General features: G+C 43.5%; 1 protein-coding gene across 13 annotated transcripts in view; it reads right to left on the reverse strand.

The window, feature by feature from the left end:
* dyl (transmembrane protein dusky-like) overlaps positions 1–21,693 on the reverse strand; it is a 61,954-nt gene that overhangs the window by 9,173 nt on the left and 31,088 nt on the right. For 6 of the 13 annotated variants that reach the window (XM_076618484.1, XM_033337787.2, XM_076618489.1 and 3 more), the window contains one exon: positions 10,440–10,521. In XM_076618484.1, the coding sequence (XP_076474599.1) occupies positions 10,440–10,521 (82 nt within the window). The other 7 variants (XM_076618491.1, XM_076618493.1, XM_033337786.2 and 4 more) reach the window with 6 other exon arrangements.

Genomic DNA, 21,693 nt, shown 5'->3' on the forward strand with positions numbered 1-21,693 from the left:
TATCTTCGAATATCGCTGCGATCGACAGTTTCGAAACGTTCGATAGGACGTAGAAAGGTTGGCTCGACTAGAACATTCGCAGCGAGATTTAGGCAAAAGTTGAAGACAGCGTACGATATACGTATAGAATTGGTATCTCGTTAAATAATATTCCGACTTTTGTTATTCGTATTTTGCCACGGTGACGAAATGGTCGTAGATTGGTACGTAATTGGCTGATTGTCAACCGATTAGCATTTGAATACACGCATTTATCTATCGAGTAACACACGGGCATCTACTTTGAACTGCTTTGGATGACCTGAAAGATTCGAAGCTGGAACAAGTATCTTTGCCATCAAATATTTTTATAGAAATGCGTAATAAGTAATTTTTGAGGAATGCAATTAAACGTATAACACGCAACGGAATACGGTAGAATAAATCGACTGGCAAAAATACTATCCAATAATCCAATAATACTTTCCAATAATCTGATACATATCAAATCGCAGGTAAAACGTGTGCTTTGGTAACGGCAGTCTTTGATTTTATTAGAAATTTATATGGCAAGTTGAGATCAAGACGATCGAATGGTATATAAAAAGAAAGAAGTAGAAAACGGAAAGTAAGAGTGGAAAAGGTCTGTATTGTATAGCGTTCGGCATTGAATTTCTTTATGGAGCGTCCGCACGGCGAGTTACTTTCGTTACTCCCCCGCACGTTCGATACGTTTCGCTAATGGAAGAAGCCAGGCGCGAGAACCACCTCCGTGCCCGAAGGAAGCACGGTAGCCGTACGAAGATCCAGACTGATTTCACTTTTCCATTGTCATCCAGCGGGAAGCCCATCGTTCGTATCCGCCGCCCATCGGACGGCACACACTTTCACCCAACACCGAGGACAAAACTGACGCTAGTTAATTGGTTCGATTCCGCCAGCGTCCTGCCTTTAATTAGAACGTTCGCTTTATCACGATGTCCGTCGAATCACGCCACCGCGAGACGTGCCTCGAAACAGGACAGAGCCAAGAAACTGTCGTGTTGCCAAACAATCCGATAAAATTGCTTTACGTTATTCGCCCGGCAATGCTAACGCAATGATTTCATTCGAGCAAGTACACTTACGATCGGCGTTTATACTATCGGTTCGTTTTCCACCATCCGTTGCAACATGCATCTTCCAATTTCGTTTCTAATTTTACCAGTACGATCGCGATAATCGTATTTCGTTACAGCGCCAATCAAACTTCGGTGCCAACGAAAACAACGGAGAAAGACCGAGCGATCCGTCGAAAACACGAAATGCGCGATAATGTGGTCGAAGCGGCCGAGTTTCGCTCGTTTAGAAAGCAACGCGTTTCCACCGATTCTGCGGGTCCACGTACTCGCAACATACACCGTCGAAAATAAGATAGCCGATTTTACCAAGAGAAACCACGACGTCTCGTAATATCGACCGTCTCTTTCGCTGTATATGGCGGCGAAAATGTAGGCCGGGTCAGTCAGCTCGAGCGACGCGATGGTACCAACGTGTCGCGAGCGTTTCGATAACACGAGTATCGTAAGCTCGTCTTCGGGAAATTAGAATGTCGGGAGAAAATTCGCTGGCCGACGACACGCTGATCACGCGTCATTTTCATGCGAACGAAGCCGTGTTCTCCTTAAGACCAACTTGTTTCGCAAGCAGATGCAGATTTTAGCGAACCACGTTCGCTACGAGTGCGATTAAAAAGTGTTTCCGAGTATAATCGACCTTGTCGTTTTACTTTACAAACGGTTAAAGGAGCACGTAATAATATTTGTTAAACTTTGTATTTCAATTTCAAGCTTTTAGCAGCGTTACGCAATGACAAAGAATTTGACACGAACGATTTAGAAAATAATTATCGCTTTGTATTTATAAAAAAAAAAACAGACATCGGCGATTCTGTTACACATATACGATGCTATTCGAGATATCAAATTTATAACGCTATATTTGATCGCCTGTGTCTCTCGTTGTCACGATCGGTATAAAAATCACGCGTTGATATTTAACAAATGATATAATCGTTTATACGAAACGTTTGCTTTCGAGTTCGTCTCTTATCGTCGTTACATCGGTATTTTAGTATTTTACTACTTATAGTGGAAATTGGATAATTACAGGAATTCCAAGAAATGCTACCGCCGAATGCATCGTTTGCTTGAATGTAAAATTAATCGTCGTTTACATAAAATAAAAAGGAAAGCAATTCCAATTGCCATAGACGTAATTATGCGGAAATTCCCACTCGATAGAAATTATAAGAAACTACAAAAGTGGACAGCGAACGTTTGTGCATTTATGGGATATTTAACTGTCTGGCAACGAGTAAAGATCTTTTGCTCTTTCGCAGTTGTAATTTTAGATAACGAGAAAATGTTGGTCGGCTGGAAGTAGCGTAATAAGAACTCGGACATCTTAACTAGGGAATCGTTTGTTCTTTAGTCAAAAATGGAGACTGTCGGGAAAACCGAGGCGATCCAATTACAAGGAGACGATTAAAACGACGGCGCGTAGCCCTAACCGTGAGAATCAGGTTGAGAACCGTGGCGAGTGTACGCTCTTTTGTCCAAGTCTGAACTCGCGGGGTGGGATTTTAATTAAAGAAGAACACCGCACGCCGGTACTGCTATGCGAAACGGCGCGACGCGACGGTGCATTAAGCGCATAAACGGCCGTTCCGTCCTTCACTGGCTGCAGCGTTCCTTCTTTTCTACGAATTGTTTCACGAACGTGACGAACTTATCACTGACAATGAGTGTATACCGCTGGTTCCAGCTGTAGCTTTTCGTCTCGTCGGTTTACATTTAAAAGTCCTGATTTCTCGCCTGGTACCTGCTCTTTACGCCTCGCTCCCTGGGCTCTACTGGCTTCACATTCCGAAATTTCCGCTTTCCGTTTTTAACACTCGTATTTCTTCGATTTCCGTCTAAAGACTTTGCTCGGGCGTTTAAAATGTGTTGATGTCAGGAAATAACTGTTGCCATCTACTGTTTCATAACGCGAAACGAAAGTTGAAATTAAGTGTACACGTTTTATAAAACATACTTGTCCCTTATATAATATACGATATTTTGAAACACGTTCGAGGCATTTTCCTAATTGCGTTACTTTACATACGTCATATACGTCTATATGTATAATTGGTTCATTGCGCTACGTTCGTTGCGATATATTATTGCTACTTCTGTTATCGAGCGTTAATTCATCAATTGGACGATTAACGGTAAAACGAAAGAGAAATATTTTCGTTTTGTTAGTTTTACTCTTACCCCGATATCGTTTCTAGAAGAAGAAAGTAACATTATAAAGATATTCCAATTCGACATTTTTATTTTTCATTAACATAAAATTATTTGCCTTTAAAAGATATTCGTGGTGAAGAATTGAAATAATAGTTCAACGATGAACCGAGAACGAAACGAACGATAATAACGAAATTAACGTTATTATTTAAGAAAAAGGCGAATGCTAGGCGTCGCTGTTAAGATGTTTAAAGCGATCGAGAATCACGCGGATGACGTTCGATTACGCTGGCTAGGGAGGTGCAGGTTCGTGAAACAAGTACAGTGTATCGCAGCTCGCGGTCACCCACAAGATTACACCTTTCAAACGACCACAAAGAAGAAGAATGTTAGCGTTCTTTTCCCTATTCATCGGCCTTTATCAATAGCGGTTCGCTAACGGCTGTGAAAGTTGCACTAAATGATTTCACTCTTCTTCGACTACACGACCATAAAACACTTTCGATGTAGTCGTACCTCCTATATCAACCTACGTTTTCCTACCTCTATTCGTCCATGTTACTAATTTTCAGACTCGTCAATTAGAAGTATAATTTTTTAAATTTTTTTAATTTAAATTTTTACCCATTTCTCCGTTATTCCGTGAGCTTATTTTTTTTATTAATTTTTTATCTTGCCACTAAACGATCTCCGGATCTCGCAACCAAAACACTTTCATATAGGTTAATCTTTCGTATCTGAAATATTTTCTCTGTAACAGAGACGACACGGCACTGACTAAATACTTTCCATACTTTCCACACCGACACGTTAAACGATTTCAACGTTACGTTTAAAAATTTAATAATTTAATAACGTATACGCATTATGCGTGTTTACTTCGCAGCGAGCGTTAGTTCGATCCACGCAAAATTCACTTTGATCCATTTCTATAAAGTCACCGAAGCAATTATAAAAGTGAAAAACATCGCTACACCGGACACCGTAAACATTTTTTCTTTTCTTTCTTTCCTTCGCATCTTCTAGCGATTTCGCTTCTTAAGCGTATGTCCACTCGTTTCACGATATACATATACATCCTCTATGTAATATATGTCGGATGATAATCGTCGAAACGTCGATAGCAGGCACGCAGATTTTTATTGCATCTTGGAGCGATAAAAACTAGAGCGATATTTTTTATTTATAAACGCACGTGCGAGCCTTCGGTTTCGTTTCTGTGCTTGGGACGGCACGAGCTACCGGCAAGGAATGCAATTAAACGCGTTAGAAGCTAAGATAAATGCCAGTTTGGTGAACCGCAGCCGCTAATTTCCAGAAGCCGGGATCCCCCGTTTCTACCACGAATTATTAGCGAGATAGGTTAGTTTCGTGCGTTAGTCGCGACTGGTCATCGGCCGTGCAGCCTTCGCTCCTACCAAACGACCACCATCGAGCCGTCTTCGGAGCACGCTAGCCCACGAATTGGCTTTTCCACATTTCTCCATAAACCATCGCGAAAAGACTTTTTTTCTCCGCGAGACTGCCGTATCCGGCCGGTTAAATGAAAATGCGGCCCGTGCGCGTCTTTCGCATTGTACGCCGACCGTTTGCTGTTTACATTAATTCTGCAACATATTTCGGTCTAACGTAATTTCGTCCGCGACGCGTTTCGCGCAGCTCGCCGTCGCGAGTCGGATTTTAAGCGTATTTCATTCGTTAAGCGATTTAAAGGACGCGACGTACCGTTCGATGATATTTTACGGGTAAGGATAGTGGTTTAACGTTGGCTCTAAAATATACGCGAACACGATGGATGCAACGTAAAGAATTATCGAACAGGTACGTGACGCGAATTATTCACTTTGGACGAAACGTGTAACGTTATAATACACACGGTGTATCATCGTGGGTGTCGCGTGTATTTTGCGAACGATAATTCGCCTAGTTTTTTTAATCCCCCAACCGTAATATGCAGTCTTCGTGTAACTGTTTAACTACGATTGCATCGACAACTTTATTTCAAATACAACGATATTCGTAATTCTGCTACTCCCGCGTTTAAACCGTTTAGCAGCAACGTAACAAAATCGCTTTACACCAAATGTAAATCTAGTCATCGCGAGAAAAGATTTCGTAACAAATGAGCAGCCATAAGGTGTACTTGTAATTAAAAATGTTCAATTTCAAGTCAATTATGTAACTATTTTTGCGTGCGAGCGACGCATATGGTGTAAACTTGACTTCACCCTAATCGTACCTCTCAGAACAACTATCCAAATTTCGTTTCTCGTTTCTCGTTTGGTGCAAACCACGATCTTTCCAAGTACTTGACAAAAGACGTCAACAACGCCTCCGTTCGAATTTTTTCGACGATAGGAAAGAAGCTACCGTTGCGAGACAATCGAACAAGACGCGCGCGATCGTTTCGCGTTAAAAGGCGTACAACAGCCGAAGCGAGACGAAACGAGACGAGACGAGACGAGACGAGAGGACGCGAGGACAGAGCGAGACATTTCTCAGGAAAGAAAGCTGCCAATGGAAAAGAAGTCGATCCTCGGCTGGAACTCGACTAGAGTCTGACCTGCTACGTATCGTCTCGCGAATCGTCGTTCCTCTTGATAGAGAAAGAGGGAAAGAGGGAAAGAGGGAAAGAGGGAAAGAGGAAAAGAGGGAAAGAGGGAAAGAGGGAAAGGGGTACAAGGGGGGGGGGGGAGGAGGTAAAACAGAGATCGAGGAAACACGGCGAAGAGCGAGCGAGGAAGAAGGAGCATCGTCTAGAGAGTATAGTCGAAAGAGGGCATCGCGTCCGGCGCGACGACCTACTATCTTCGCTTCGGCTGCTCGACCGTATAGTTAACATCGACTACACCGTAGTGGTGTCCGCAGGTACACATCGTGTACGTACCTGCGAACAGCTAACTGTTGCACCTAGCCGTTTTCATTCATTCCTTCCTCTCGCGTTTCCGAGCGTCGTTCCTTCTTCTTTCGAATTACGTAATCTTCGGAATTTCTAAAATTCACTCGTAAAATTTCATCGAATCGATTTGTGAAAATTACGCAGGACCAGCTAACGGAGACAGCCCCATTGTCATTTGTACGATTACTCGTTGATTATACATCTAATTATTCCAAGATTAGCAATGTGTATACGTTGTTTTCCATTATCGTTCGGATTGTACGAAAACCTGTTAAATCAATTTTATTTGAATTTTATTTCTCTTCAAGGAACGCAACGTTTTGCTATCGTTGTCTACGACTGGATCGTGACATCTTTATGCGGATTCGAACTTGCATGGAAGTCTCGTTTACCGTGTAGCGAGTATTTCTTATATTTTTACGAGTTTCGCGATACGTACTGTTGCGATTCGTATTACAAGGTCTGTACGATCGCATCGTCGATCGAGTAACGTTTTCTCTAATAAACGAGACTGTCGGGAACGTTTTGAACTTGGCACTTTCAAAGTGCTTATCGATTTACTTGATCGTGATATATCGAGCTGCTTTTTGATCTTCCGTTCCGCGAATTATTTACGTTATTTTACACGCGATAGTGGCTTGTTATTCGTTCGACTCTCTTCCTACGATATATCGCATGGCGCTTAACAAAAACGACCGATAAAAATCGTAGCTTCGAGTTGGAAACTTTATATTAAAATAGAAGGAAACAACCGTAACCAATGCAATACCGGCTTCGTATAACGTTATGCTTCCGTTAAACGTTATCGCACAAACTAGTACGAAATCAATTTGCAACTGTTACAAAAATAAATTTATTAATTACGTAGAATGCAATTTATTCCTAACAAAAACTTCGCTTTAATCCCACTACTCGTCGTCCTCCCAGCGGCTACATTTTTAACAAGCAAATAACAAAGCGGAATGAAATATCCATCGAACGAATGGAATGAAATTAATGACGATAAGTCTCGCTAATTGCTTACTCGGGATATCTTTTATCCGTTTTCGTTAAAAACATTTGTATCGATGAAATTCAACATCATGGTTGCAAGCTGTCGTTAATTCGCATCGATCGGCGAATACATTTTGTCCGATTAACGCAAATTTAAATGTTTATTCGGCAAAGTATTACATACACCTGAACAAATTGATTACGTTTATCGGAACATAATTATAGGAACGTGGAAAAACGACACGGATCTACGCGCACAGCCAACGTTCGTAGGTTATAATCCGCTTGTAGTAGCGCAATATGCAAACACCATGTGTAGACCACGCGTTCCCTTTTATTCCACCCTTCGCGGTTTTTCATGCAGCAACTAAAAAGATACACGCATCCGTGAAATATCGATTGGCATACGGATTAAACGATAAAACCGATAAAACTCGTCCAACTTTTCTCCAAATCTCCATACATACGACACAGCTAACTGGATCGACTTTCGAATTCAACGAGTTAGCCTAACTGGACAGAAAGCGTTTGAAACGAATTTATCGCTTCGATTCCATTTGTTTAAAATCGCGCACCTGTAATTCCTGTAAATAGCTCAACACGCGAGACACCATTCGATCGCAGCAATCGCGTTATTCCAATAAATTTTCATTTCAATTTCTTACGATGATCGATTTCTCGTTCGTTTATTCGTTTATTCGTTATTCAAAGAACTTATTTACCTATTCGTAATGTTTTGTTTCTGAAATAATTACTTTCCATTCGTTTTAAAGAAATATTTCTTATTAACACGTCGTTACCTTTCTGTTCGTTAATCGAAATAATTTTTCCTAAGAAATTGCATGAAATTTGTGCGCGTAAAACTTCGTTTACTTGTACAAAAGCTCTAGAGCACTTACCAAATAAATGTTAAGAATCGTTTAATTCGAAGAAACGTTGATAATCGTTGTCGAAGAAAATATAATATAAATTTTGTTCCTTCGATATCGAAGATTCCATAAAGAACATTTTCGTTAAACCCGTTTCATATCACCTGTCGATCAAAATTAATTCCAGTTGGATCGAGTTTAGTCCGTACAAGCTATAGAACTGCCAAGCCAGTAAATATAACTAGTATCTGATTTTTTGTCTGTAACATTGATATTTACTTTAAAAGATAAAAGTATAATCGCTAGACCGATTTTTACGCGTTTATGGGAAATGTTCGAGTATAAAAATGCACCGAATGCACATAATACTCATAGATACGCTATTTTCAGAAACACGATTTCATCGTCCGCCTAGATTCCATAAAAGTACGAGTTTACGTAAATATCCGCAGTTGGAACCCTAATCCCACTACGTACATATTAAGATGTATAGTAAAGACGAAAGATGGGGGCAGTTTTAGCGTCGAGATATTAAGTCGCGCGTGGCACGCTCGTACTCGACCGTTCCAGACTGTTCAAAGTGGTAACCGTTTCCATTCAGGCTTTTACCTCGAAACGATCGGCGCCGATCCACGACGATACATAGCGCGAGAAGAGCCCGCGGCAACCTTCATTCCCCTCGAGCATCAACGTCGCGTTGTTTCTCGGCCAGCATGCGCGTCCCGCGAATAGCGGTCCAACCGGCGAACGTTTAGACATCGATCAAACACGATCGCTTTTTTTCATCCTATCCGAAGGACATTGCGCGTTTTTTAACGCTGATGAAAATCGTTAACGGTCCGATCTGAATCATCGATCCTGCAGTCGCGGCGACATCGAAATCGCGTTTTTATCGCGCGATCCTTACGAGTAGATCGCCGAGTCCGTTTACGTTACGACAAACCAGTACAAGATATACGTTTTTTTCTCGCGATTCCGTACGAAGAAATATGAAATCGGTGTCGGTCGGAGGGTTAACCACGAGTTCGACGAAGGAAATCACGCGCTATGTGTCCTAAATTTCCGGATGTTTTCGGACTTGTTCGACGAACGATCAAACGTCGAGAGAATTCATCGCGCTTTTTTCCGCTATGACGTCGACACTCGAAAAGGACACTCGAAGGACGATGTGGTAACGGGTTCGACTACGAATAAATCGCACAGCGTCACCGATGCGAGATCGCAACACGCGACAGTTGCGATATCCTAGCGGAATCGTACGCCCGTGCGCATCGCACGATTAAAAAACATATATAGCCGAATCGCGAAGCGTGACCGACGCTCGGCATCGTCGTTGCGACACCGCGACGTCGCATCCGTTCTAAACGAGGGGGGAACAGTCGCTAACCGCCACGTTAATCTCGTTCGTTCGACGGTCAATCAAAGGTTGGCAAGTAGCAATACCGATCGTAATAACGCACGAATCGATCGTTCGTGCAACGACGTAACCTGCGCTTACGAACAAACAGTCGATCGTTAAGACGCGAAATCGGTGATAATGATATCGAGGATGATTGTCGCCTCGGAGTACGATTTAATTAAACGACGTTCGTTAAAAGACGAAGGCGAAAGGTTGGTTGGAAACTTTGAGATTCCTGTAATCGCTGGTTGAAGTACGGCGCTTATTAATTATTTTGTTAAGCGTCGAAGGACTATCGATTCGCTGCGTAACAGATTTCTTGAAACAACGTCTTTCAAGAGCTAGCTTATCAAAAGTAGGATAACTTTGCCATCTCACACTTGTATCTATCAAATTTTGACGAGGATCGACATCTTAATTTCCGATAAGAACAACAGTCTTCTCCGTATCATGGTAAACGTTGCTATTACTCTGTAGTTTGAGAATCGAGAAACGTGTACTTATCTGTGACTCTAACGTTTCGCGTGGATTACGAAGACAATTTAACCTATCGTAGCGAGAATTCTGTTTACTTATTCCCATTGCGGTTTATACGCGGGATCGCGTCGTATTTTGCCCTTGTAATATTCGTAATACTCGTAATACCGATTCATAACGCATCGCGTTTCCACTTGCGCGTACAGAAACGCGTACAGAAGTCTCCGAACGCGTGCCATTCAGTTCGACGAAACTCGGGCCCAAGCGGTAGACATCGACACGCGCCAAACAGACCAGACCGATGCTCGTAAACACCGACCAACGTTCAGCGACGATCGTAACGGGCAAAAAAAACAGTCCGCGAGCTCGGCTTGTTGCGTTTACGTTCGGCCAAAGTATCTGGTCGCGAGTCGGACCGGCGATATTCGCGTTTGGGCCAAAATCTTCGTCGCCAGTCTGACTCGCCAAAGTCAGGGAACGGGTTAAAGAGACGAACGAGTCGGACGACAAGATCGTATCTAATCGTCGAATAAATCGTAAATTGTACTCACGGCTAAAAGCAGAGGCAGCAACAAGATTAAAGTCGATTTCCGTATACTCCGCCACGTCCTCTCCATCATGCGAGTCTCCTCTCTGCAATAAAAAGCAAAACAAAGGCTGCTATAAATGCGTCCACGGTTAAACAGCCGATTCCAATGGATCGTTGACGTCGGATCGATCGAACACTCGGATCTCACGTAGGTCGCGCGATATTTCAATTCGATCCACTCTACGAGGATTCGAAGCATCTGGATTATTCGTTGTTTCCGTTTAACAACGAACTACGTCGTTGCCACCCCGTTCGTGGAATGTAACGTAAGTGAAATGCGAGCACCGAGTGCGAGAGGATCGGAAATATACCGGATAAAAGAGATTCGTGGCATTTATCGTCAGTCGGATGCACAAGTAGCACGTTTACCGTCCGGAGTTTAAACAAAGGACGTTGCGCAACGAGCATCTAAACCGCACTCTACGAAAGCCGAGCTTCTTAATTAAAAGCTCGTTCGGGATGACGCGGTCAAAGAAAAAGTCGCAGCCCTGCATCGTCGGGAAATTCAATTCCGCGAGATTTAAAGTCTGCTTTATCTCTGTCGGAATTGGCGAGGAAACAAAGTTTGAAGGGGGTTGGAGAGAAAGAGGAGGAGACAAAAAATAGGAGAAAAATTAAATTCCGTGGGTAGCGCGGAGACAAGGGAAAGAGTTCAAAGACGGAACGCGAGAAAACAAGAAAACTTGTACTTCGAATGGGGGAGGAGAGATCAAAGGGAACGAGGATCGCGAGTCCGTGCGATCAGAAAGTACCAAAAACTTCGAGTGGAATAGTACGACGACGGATGGTGAAAAAAGCGCGAGGAAAAGATGAGCGAAAAATACCGGACAAATATCCGCGTTCTTTCCCCTGCGGATAACGTGAAAAACGATTTGCTCGATGAACAGCCAATGAACAAGAACGAATCGAAAGAGAAAAATAATCGATCGAAGCACCTCTCTCGAATCCTTGGTTTCTTCGCAGAGAAACACCGATCCTATGGTCTATCGCGTTCGAGATCCACCGATGTCCTTCGGAAAGAAGCTGGTCGTCGTTCCGCGCGATCCCTTTGTCAACCCGCCGGTCGAAGCACGCCTTCCAAGGGGTACACACGAAGCGATAACCCCGAGTGACAATTCACGCTCGTCGATCGTTCGTCATCGGGGCGGAGTGCGCGAGCGTGCTTCCTTTTCCCGTTTAAAGAAAAAGGGAACTTGTGGCTCTGTGTGACGCGACTGCACGGTCCCAGAGGTGGTTACCTTGGCCGACGGGGACTGACTGAAGGTGCGAGCCACGCTCGTCTCCGCCACGAGCCACGTCCCAGTGACCTACTCACGATCTCGATCGTCCGCGCTGTACACTCGCCCCTCCGCCGGCTTCTTCCGCCTTCTACGTAAGCAAAGTCCCAAACAGGCCCACCGTCCTCGCTCGCTGTTACTCCCCTACCCTACCGCAAAACGCCGCTCTCTGCCACCGTTTCCATTCCTTCTTATTCCTCCTTTCGCGTGCTTCTCTCTTTCTCTCTATTTCCCCCTATACACAATTTCTCTTTCCCTCTTTCTTCGCCATCTCTCTTGTCCTCTTCCCACCGCCTTCTCCTTCATCTGTCCGGTCGAGCGTGCAACGTTGCTCGGGCACAGGTGAAAGATAGCCGGAGCGAGGCGCGAGAGTCATTAAACGGCCAATGGGGAGGAGAGAGCCGCGTTTATTTCGGTGGTCGTTGTTCTTCTCCGAACGGAGGCAACGTTTCCACGCTTTTAACGAGCTCTCTTTGGCTCCAGTTGCCCCGCTGCTAGATATCGTAAATAAAGCGCCACGCTCGACGAACTGAATCGACAAAACGGGAAGAGCGAACTTTTCTTTTTTTCTTTTTCTTTTTCCTTTTCTTTTTCTTTTCCTTTTTCCTTTCCTCTTTCTTTTCCTCTTTCTTTTTCTTCTTATAGATTTTCACTTCAAGAGGAAAACGTTAAATTCGCGGAATTATAGAAACATCTTCCTTTCGTGGAACGTGCCTCGGATTACTCGCTACGCGTAGCACCGTAAAGTATCGAAAGTACGTATTCGATTTATTTCCGTCGTCGATCGACCACATCTGTCAGATCGTCCTATAAATACAATTCTCTCGATACGTATATCGCACGAACGTTGATCGATAAACGTATTTTCCTCGCGCTTGCCATTTTTTACCATCTATCCATCTATCCATCTATCCATCGAGCTTTCTAAAGACTCATTTTCTAGCTTCGATCACATCCGTTAAGCTATCGCCTGTTATTTAAATTTCGATTCAGCGAATTTAACATTCGCCGAACGTATTGCGTCTGGAATCTCGTAACGCGGCATCGCTCGCGAAGCGCTATTTTACGAAGAAACTCGTTTACGAGAGAACACGTAATAGAACAACGAACGATGCAGACGAGCCACTGTCCGCGACGATATCGCGGTGTCGGTTCGCTGGTGGACAAAAAGCCGAGACAGAGAAATCTCTGAAAGATATTTCGGTTATCTGTCGCATAGGTGAAACGTACGCCGATCGTGACACGAATCGTGCCACGGAACCAACGAATCGATTACGACAAAAATGTCTCAACCATGGAAACAAGGACGTTCGACTAGGTGCAATTTCGATAAATCGTTAGCGAAAGAAAGATCCGAATCGGTGGCCGCATTACCCTTCTACGAGACCAAGTCTCAACGTTCTACGATTTTTTCTCTGTTGACCAAAAGATATAAACGTGCGACACAAGTTTCGACGAAAGACGAAAATTGACGCTATTTTTGCATTTAAACTTATCATACAATCAGCAATAAGACTTATTGGAAAATAAGCGTACGATAAATCGCCCACGTGAATCTTTGCAACGATAAATGAAAGCATCCAATTAGTTAAAAATATTTCAAATTAAAACTAACCTTGCTGGAACTTTGATATCGACGATCATCTATTACAGTTTAGCGATACTAGCCTCTTTTTAATTTTGTCGTTTCCACGTTATGCGCTTATCCAATTATTAGCGATAACGACAAAGTGTAAAAATGTTATAGCGATCAGAACGTCGCGTCTTTCCGACAACTTCTCGCATTCGTTTATTGTCACCGAGATTTTTACCTAGGACTGCCTTCGTATTGGAACTTGGAACGAAACCCTCTATATTTAATAATTCGAGAATTACAAACATCGCACGTCGGACATGGAAATTGAGCGCGAATGTGTCTAGTATGGTCGATTCCAAGTCCAAAAAAGTTTACCGGAAAAAAAAAGAAAAGAAGAAAATTGACGAATATTTCTTATACCGAATAGTTCTTAAACGGAAGGTATCGCTCCAAATACGGTTAACGCGTAATAAGGCGTAAATAAGGCGAAGGTGTAAATAAGCTTCTAAAACGTATCAGAGTTTTCGGTACATTTCGATTCGCCATAGCATCGTAGAAGAAGAAGCGGGCAATTTGCATAATTATCGCGTATCTATTAATTACAACGTGGCAGGAGATGGTAACACGGAGCCGTGCATATTATAAAACGCTCCACTTTCGCGGATACGAGAGATCACCAAGTCGATAAACTGGCTGTGTTTGTAACGCGTGCAGCGCACACGGAACGCGAGACGAATCGATCTGACTTTCGCGAGACGAGCGATTAACGTGCAAGCCCTCGAAAAGATACGACGAAACATCGCCCTTAAGTTAAGCTCGGCACACTTTCCTTTTCGCTTCTCGAAATCGCGTCGTAAACCTGAATTTGCGTAACACCGCGACCGATAAGAACCAGACTAGAAAAGCGAGCAACGGCCTGACCCACATTTCTCACCCGCATGCTACTAATCCAAACCATCCGGAAGTGGCCTATGGTAGTGGTCGTGCGTAGGGATAACGCCGAACGATAGATAATACGTGAAAGCGCGAGTGAATGCAACGCAACCGCTATACTTTAATGGTAAATCGCATACGAAGGTGGCGTTCCAAGGGCTTTAATAAAGCGATCACTAACGAAATATTAGAGCGTATTAGACGAGCGATAGAAAAATTTCGTTGCCAAAGAAAGTCGAGCTCTTGTTTGTAAAATAAATTGTCTTCGTTTTGATTAAATTTAGCTATGTATCGACGAAAGTACGATAAATGTTCAACGAAAATATCTTAAATACCGTGGAACGTACAATGCGATGCGTATACGTATTCGATAACGGTGTTATAAAAATTGGATATCGAATTTCGCTGCAAGAAATCGATTCCACGTATTTGCATTCAAATGGAACATAAAAATTGATCAAAAAGCCAATCACGATAGTAACACCGTTATCCCAAAATTGAATAGAAAGTATATCTATTAGTTTTTCATCGAACGTTGTACGTATAATTCGTTTATTATTTCTTTTATAAAAAGATTCATAGAGAGGATTATTTCAGCGTAGCTGAGATATAACCTTTTACCGTACGACACTTTTGTAACACGACAAATTCTCGATTTACTTTAATATCGTACGTATTTTAATATTTCATACATTTTGTTTGTAGAAAAGTTCGAAGAAGAAAAATGGAAGTAACTCACGGATAGGAAAGTGACGGAATGTATTTTATAAATTTTCCCTTCGCAAATTTCATAACGCGTTATAACAGCGCTTGTAAAAAAAAAACCCAGGAATTATCTTTTTATAGCACGATTTTACCTAACGAATACCACGATATTCTGCTTCTATTTTTGCCTACATTCCTCCATTTTACTCGGTCAGATTGCATTCCTTTGCTCTTTCTAACCACGGCTTCTCTTAATACGCGCAAAAGTATCCCTCCTATTCGTCAAAGTTGTTACAACGATTCGAATCGTACGAAACACAAACTTGGATCTTTTTAAAAGTCCATGGACCGCTATTTCGATCAGATATCGCGATCGTATCTTTGTCGAGAATTTCGTCTTCTCGCCTCTCTAACTGTTTCGTTTCGTTTCGTTTCGTTTCTTTTCTTTTCGTTTCGTTACTGGTAATGAAATTTCAAGGGCATTTTATACGATACGTACGATGGAATTTGAAAAGTTCTTTATAGTAAGCGTACAAATACTCTGGTATTATGCAACTCGATATCGATATCTTTTCATACGCGATATCGATGTCGGTATAAGAACGAGATCTATGCGAAGACACGCGAGACAAGCACAGATACAAACTGGAATCGGGATCCGGTAGAAAGGTGAACTAATAGGAGAAAGCGGCCCCAAAAATGAATCTTTCGGCTTGGCGCCGGTGTAGCTGATCGAAAATCGTGAATTTAGGCAGGCGGTATCCTAGAATTTCGTTCCGGATACCCAAATATTTATCTGCTTGATGACGGAGACAGGGCCACCTGCTTGCCGCGGGACTGTCTTTGCGCGTATTTTAAATTTACATACGTAGACACGTACCGAAATCTTGACCCATTTCGTCCATTACGCGTACCGCCGGCTATATTATTTTAACGAGCCCCTTTAAATTTACGAAAGTTACCGCTGCTGTTAAACGTATATGCCTGATTTCGAGCAAGATAACCATCTTCTTTCGAATAGGAAGATTCCGATCAAAGTTTAGATCTAGCGAACCACTTGACAACCAAACGCTCGATTATAAGATTTCGTTATAAGTTGAAACGATTAGAATTTAATTGCAACTTATAACAGCTTTAAGACTCGAAGAGAAGCTTTGTAATTGTAAAATTTGATTGGCGGCTATCGCGATTCATCGATAATTTGTCTCTGCTAAAAATTATTCGTATCGTTTAAGAACTATGTCGAAGAAGCTACCGATAACATTCGACGCAGGAAATATCGTTCCGAATATATGGAGAAACGTCAAAAGTGTCTCGAGTTGCGAAAAGTCGCAAATTAGCAACGTTCGTTGCCATCGTGCGAGTAAACAACCGTTCGAAAAACCGACTCACATAATGAAAATTATCGATTACGAGTTTATCGATTAAACGAGCAAACGTTTTATTAAAAGCAGCCAGTTTTCCTCGTACGAGGACATACGTTTTCCGGACTTGATCACTTTTTTCAGCAAAAGATGGATAATCATCGTCTCACGGATTCTCACGGATTCTCACGGATTCTCGCGGAATTGCATCGTAAAGAGCAAACGAATAATGAAATCAAGCAAGTTGGCAAAACTCTTTAATCGCCTCCAACAATTCCTATAACAAAGAGACTAACGAACGTGATAAGAATTTCACGAACTTCCTGCAATTTTTGCAAGATCCGGTTAAAAAGGTTAGTCGTTTTGTTTGAACAAACGTGTGAACTATTCGAGAGTCTGTTAGCAGGAAAAAATCGGGGAAATCGTCCTTTCGAACACAATGAATCGACTTCTCTTCCGCAACGAGAATAGATTTTTTTGCAAGTAGCTTTTCTCCGATTACCGTGTGCCGGTGATTCGCGCATCTTTTATCCGGAGAAACGAAGAGGAAGAGGGGGGAAGGGGGAAAGAGAGAGAACGCAAGCGAGTCGAGAATGTGTCGTTTATGTCTCACGTCCTAAATACGATGCGTAGACACCGGAGAAAATGACACCGAATGGGATCGAGCTCGCGAACCATTAGCAACGATCCGAATAAGCGGTTCGTCCTTGAAATCGTTGCAGATCGGCAGACATCGGCGTATTAAAAGGCGCGTCCAGTGAGATCAAAGTACGCGACCAAGAGCAATCGTTGGTCGAAAAAGCAGCGTTGCACAATTATTTCAGCAAACTACGTTCCGTAACGCGCCTCCTCTACCCTCGTTTCCGCCAGTCGAGCGATTCGCCTTGCATCTTGCCAACAGATCCGAGAGATATCTTCGTGAATTTATCATCGTTGGTCGTTAAATCTTAACGTACCGTTTTTTCTTTCCATCAACGGCCGTCGCAAACCGACCTACATCTCAAAAACATCGAAGAATCCGTTCCGTTTCTGCCAGTTAATCGCGAATTATATTTCCTTAACGACGATAGCGCGGCCAAAGATTCGATCGTAGATAGAAAACGATCGATCGAGTCGAACGATAGCGGATCTTGGAGATTAGAATCGCGACAGCGATCGCGAAGCTTTTGGAAAATATTCCAACGTAATCGAAATTGTAACGACAACTGCCTTATGATAACGCGCGATCCAACGCCTCACTTGTACAAAGCTTGGCTCTGTATAGGCAATTCTATAGCAAGGTAGTTGCTTTCTTTACGAATTTATGCATCTTGAATCGGCAGCTTGAACGAGACACACGTACGTATATGATAGCACACCGCTCAGGCTAATCGCCTTCGCAACGCGCCGTTTAACATAAGAGTTCCGATTCGATAAAGACAGTCGTGTATATGGGAGAATTGTGCGTAGAACGCGAAACGTACGAAACGAAAAATACGGCGATCGATGAAGGCGACGTTGGCGACAAGGTGAATCTAAAGCGACGAAGGTCCGGAGACAGAGCGTCGCCCTGGGCATCGCGCGTCGCGGTGCTCCGAATACGTCGCCGGCACCAAGGAAGCGAGAAGGCGCGAGTGCCAGTTTCCTCGTCACGGAAATCAGATATCGAATAGCAGCGCGGCTTCCTCCTCCTCCTCCTCCTCCTCGGCCCGTATTTTTTTCTCGCTTGGTTATTATTATTAGCGACGGCGGCGACCGGTGGTGCAACCCTTTGTTCGACCGAGGCGTGACAGGTGCGAGCACATGACGTAACGAGGTACCGTTATAGCTACGATGCACGGTAGTGGCACACGCACCGAACGAAACCCCGTACGAATGCCAGACGACGCGGTGCCCAACGCACAGCATGGTAGGACGCGGTGTTGCGCGAAATTCTGTCGCCCGTTGTGAAAGTGACATGGAGGAAAGGATGCGAAGGTAAAAAAAGATGGTTCGAGTATGCTAATGGTTACACCGTTCCACTTATCGATGGAAAGTTAATCGTACGACGTATGGTATTTTCGAGGAAACCGGAAAGTGGACTCGATTCAAGTTTTCGCCAAGCGATCGCTCAAAATGTTCCAAGCGACGCGCTAAACGTCCGGATCTTCCGAAATTGAACTTTGTCGTCGAGTGTGTCGAATGTTCCGAGAACCGACTATCTTCGCCGACAACCGACAATTAACGAAAGTAAATTAAGTTGGATAGTCGAAGCAACGATCGAGAAGCATCTCTGGTAAAAGAGGAGATTTTCATCGAAACGATCGTCTCGTTCTACTAGAAATGAATTTTTCTACGGCAGCCTTTGAATCGATTAGTTCTTTATCTCGTTAGGTAGAATAGGCAGAATAGCGAACAAATGTAATCGAGACATTGAGAAAGTCGATATCCAGTGGAAAAGCGTGCAGCTAAAAGGCACGTCGGAAGAGCGCGTGTATCTCTACCTTCTATCGAAACGATTAAAGAGAGAAACAAATTCACCGCGTTTCCAAGTAGGTATATAACGTTCATTTTTCATAATTAGTGGCCACGAAAAATATGGATCAAACGTTTCGAATTAGAGAAATCCCTCTTCTCCGAATCCCTAAATTACGAGACTGAAACATCTTTTTATCGATAGGATGCGCGAAGAACGCAGGAATAGGATAGGAATCGTCGAGAAAATTCTTAGTTTTCTTAATTTATGAAAATAAGGGGGCAGCAGATAGATTCGGTGGTTTCGGTAGGCAAAAGAGAGAGAGATGAGATAAACGTATCGTACGATCTGATTAACAGGTTGAAACGGAGAAACAGTCGAGAAAGATTTCAAAGAGATACATTTTGAACGCGTATGTGCTTTTTTTCTCGTTTTCCGATGTTTCTTTCTCCGAGGAATAGTTCGCTGCCGAGGCGAGGCAGAAAGCGGGAAATTAAGGCAACATCGCGCCGCGGAAAATTGATCTCGCGTGAACACGGCCGGTTGCCCAGGAACTTTCACGAATATTCGTCTCGCTTGTTAAAGGGACGAAACAAAAGGCTTTCGATGGTATTTCTGCTGATCCCGCGAAATTATCCGGCGACGTTCCAACTGCCGCGGAACGACTACACAGCGTCGGACTCGAACGACAGGTGGCGGGCATTCCCTCGCTTCGCGGCAACTGCCTTCGAACCGATTTTCACGGAAAAATCTACAAACGAAATTAAGGAATATAAAACGTAAAAGTTTACACGGGCTCCGCAAGCAATTGCAGCGAAACGATAAAAACACCGATTGGAAATTATTAGGACGAAACGACGAAAGACACAGAGATATCGATGAAACGAACGAAGGAAAGAAACTCGGAGAATCGAGCAAAAGGATCTGTAAAGGATCGGGAAATCTGCTTTTACCAAAAAGTAACTTTACTAAAAGTAATTTTACTAAAAGTACGATATCGAATTTGTCGGCCAATTTTTCCGCGTAATCGATTCGAATAGAAACGAACGTTTATCCGCGTAGCAACGTTTTCATCTTGGCTGAAAAGTCGACCACTGGACTCAATTACGTCTCTAAATCATTGGCATTTATCGCGAATCTCGTCTCCTATGCAGTTAGATGGAGTACGAACGTTGAACGGCGCTGCTGAGATTCAGAATGAAGAATCCATCCTTTTCCAGCGATCGTCCGCCGTCAGCTTCGTTTCTCTCTTCGTTATCCAGCACGAAGATCTTTCTCTGCCTACACGCGGCCTTATTCTCCACATAGACCCGGAGAAGGAAGGACGCCTCGAAGAGAGACGTGAGAACGCTGACACACTGACTCGCTACCCCACATACCCTTTTGCCTTTTCAACGTGTGTTCGCGAGACCAAGAGAGTGGGGACAAGAAGCAAGAAACGAGGAGAAGGGATCGGCTTTGTTCGATGAACGTTGGCAAAAAGAAAAACGCCTGCTATTTTCATAGAAAACGATCGAACGATCGCTCGCGTGAATGGAAGCGCGTGTTTTATCGTAGCGGATAAAAACGAGGCATTAATCGAGGATTAAAAGGCAGAGGTAAGCAACGTAATTATTTGGAAAACGAAGAGCGTTTTCTAACGAAATGACGGGGCAGAATCGAAAACTATCGAGGAGGATCGTCTTTTTCTCCGGCGTGGAAACGTACGAAACGCAAAAGCGCGAGTCACCAAATGATAGAAAACAGAAAAACACAAACGATCGGAAAGATTTCCAACGGTGATCGTTGACGCGTGTAGTGCGAAAAGAGACTTTCGAGATGTCACCTTCGAAGATGCTCGGGAACTAAACGGAAACTAAACGGAAACTAAACGGAAACTAAACGGAAACTAAACGATCACGGATTAGGCACCACCGTGTATACGAGCGTATGAATCAGTCCATCGGGTACCACTGATCACAACGTTGTCACAAACCTTTTTCCTCCGGCAGTTTCAGCCGATTATAATCCTATTGGCACACACACTTGGCACTCGAGCGTTTCTCTCGTCGCAGCTCGTCGATTTTCTCGTTGGTTTCGTCTCGTTCGGTGGCGACGACACCCGACCACGAGATCCTCGCGAAATGGAAGGGCAAGTGAACGAAAGGCAGCGGAGAGAGGTGGATTAATGAACGTGACGGGCAAAACACACCGACGGGTTTGCCGAGTAAGTTGGTTGTGAGCTCACCAGAAACGAAACGCAGTCTATATACTCTCCCCTCTCGGGGCCGTCGGCTTTCACCAAAAACCCTCGCCAGATCTGCCGGGACCGTCACCTGCGGCAAAAATTTCAATTCCTTCGTCTATCCTCTTATCTATATCGTCGGGGAAGAAAGCCGCGAAAAAGTCGCAAGGGGTGGGTAGTTTGAAAATTTCGTTTGCCTACGGCCACGCGAAACCAACCATTCTTCACAGCGATAGTCCAGCGATAGTTTTTTATGCTTTCAACCTCGTGGACAATACTTTGTCCGCCGTCTATAGAATGTAGGCTCGACTTTCTTTTTTCTTAATCATCGGCCGAGAGAGCTACAATGAGACGTAAACGGAGCGAGGTTGAATCACACGACATTCGACGAAGAATGACGCGCGGTCTCGCTCTGCCTACCGCGAATACCGGAAGTCCACACCAGGTACCGGATATCAGCGAAAGTTTTCCATGAATTCTCAAATATAGTTTTTCCCTTGGATGAAATTTCGAAGAACACCAGAAGAGATCCTTTTCCCGCGTCTTACCCTTCTCCTCTCTTTCTTAACACCTATAAAATTGCTTATCTAAGTTTCACGCGATTCGACCTACTTTTTACGATACACGGAATTTACACATATTCCTCGTTACGTTTTACCGCAACAGCATCTTAAGACATATACAAATTTCTTACTCCAGTTTA

This window comes from Bombus vancouverensis, chromosome 5, assembly GCF_051014615.1.
Source record: "Bombus vancouverensis nearcticus chromosome 5, iyBomVanc1_principal, whole genome shotgun sequence".
In the NCBI taxonomy this organism is placed as follows: Eukaryota; Metazoa; Arthropoda; class Insecta; order Hymenoptera; family Apidae; genus Bombus; species Bombus vancouverensis.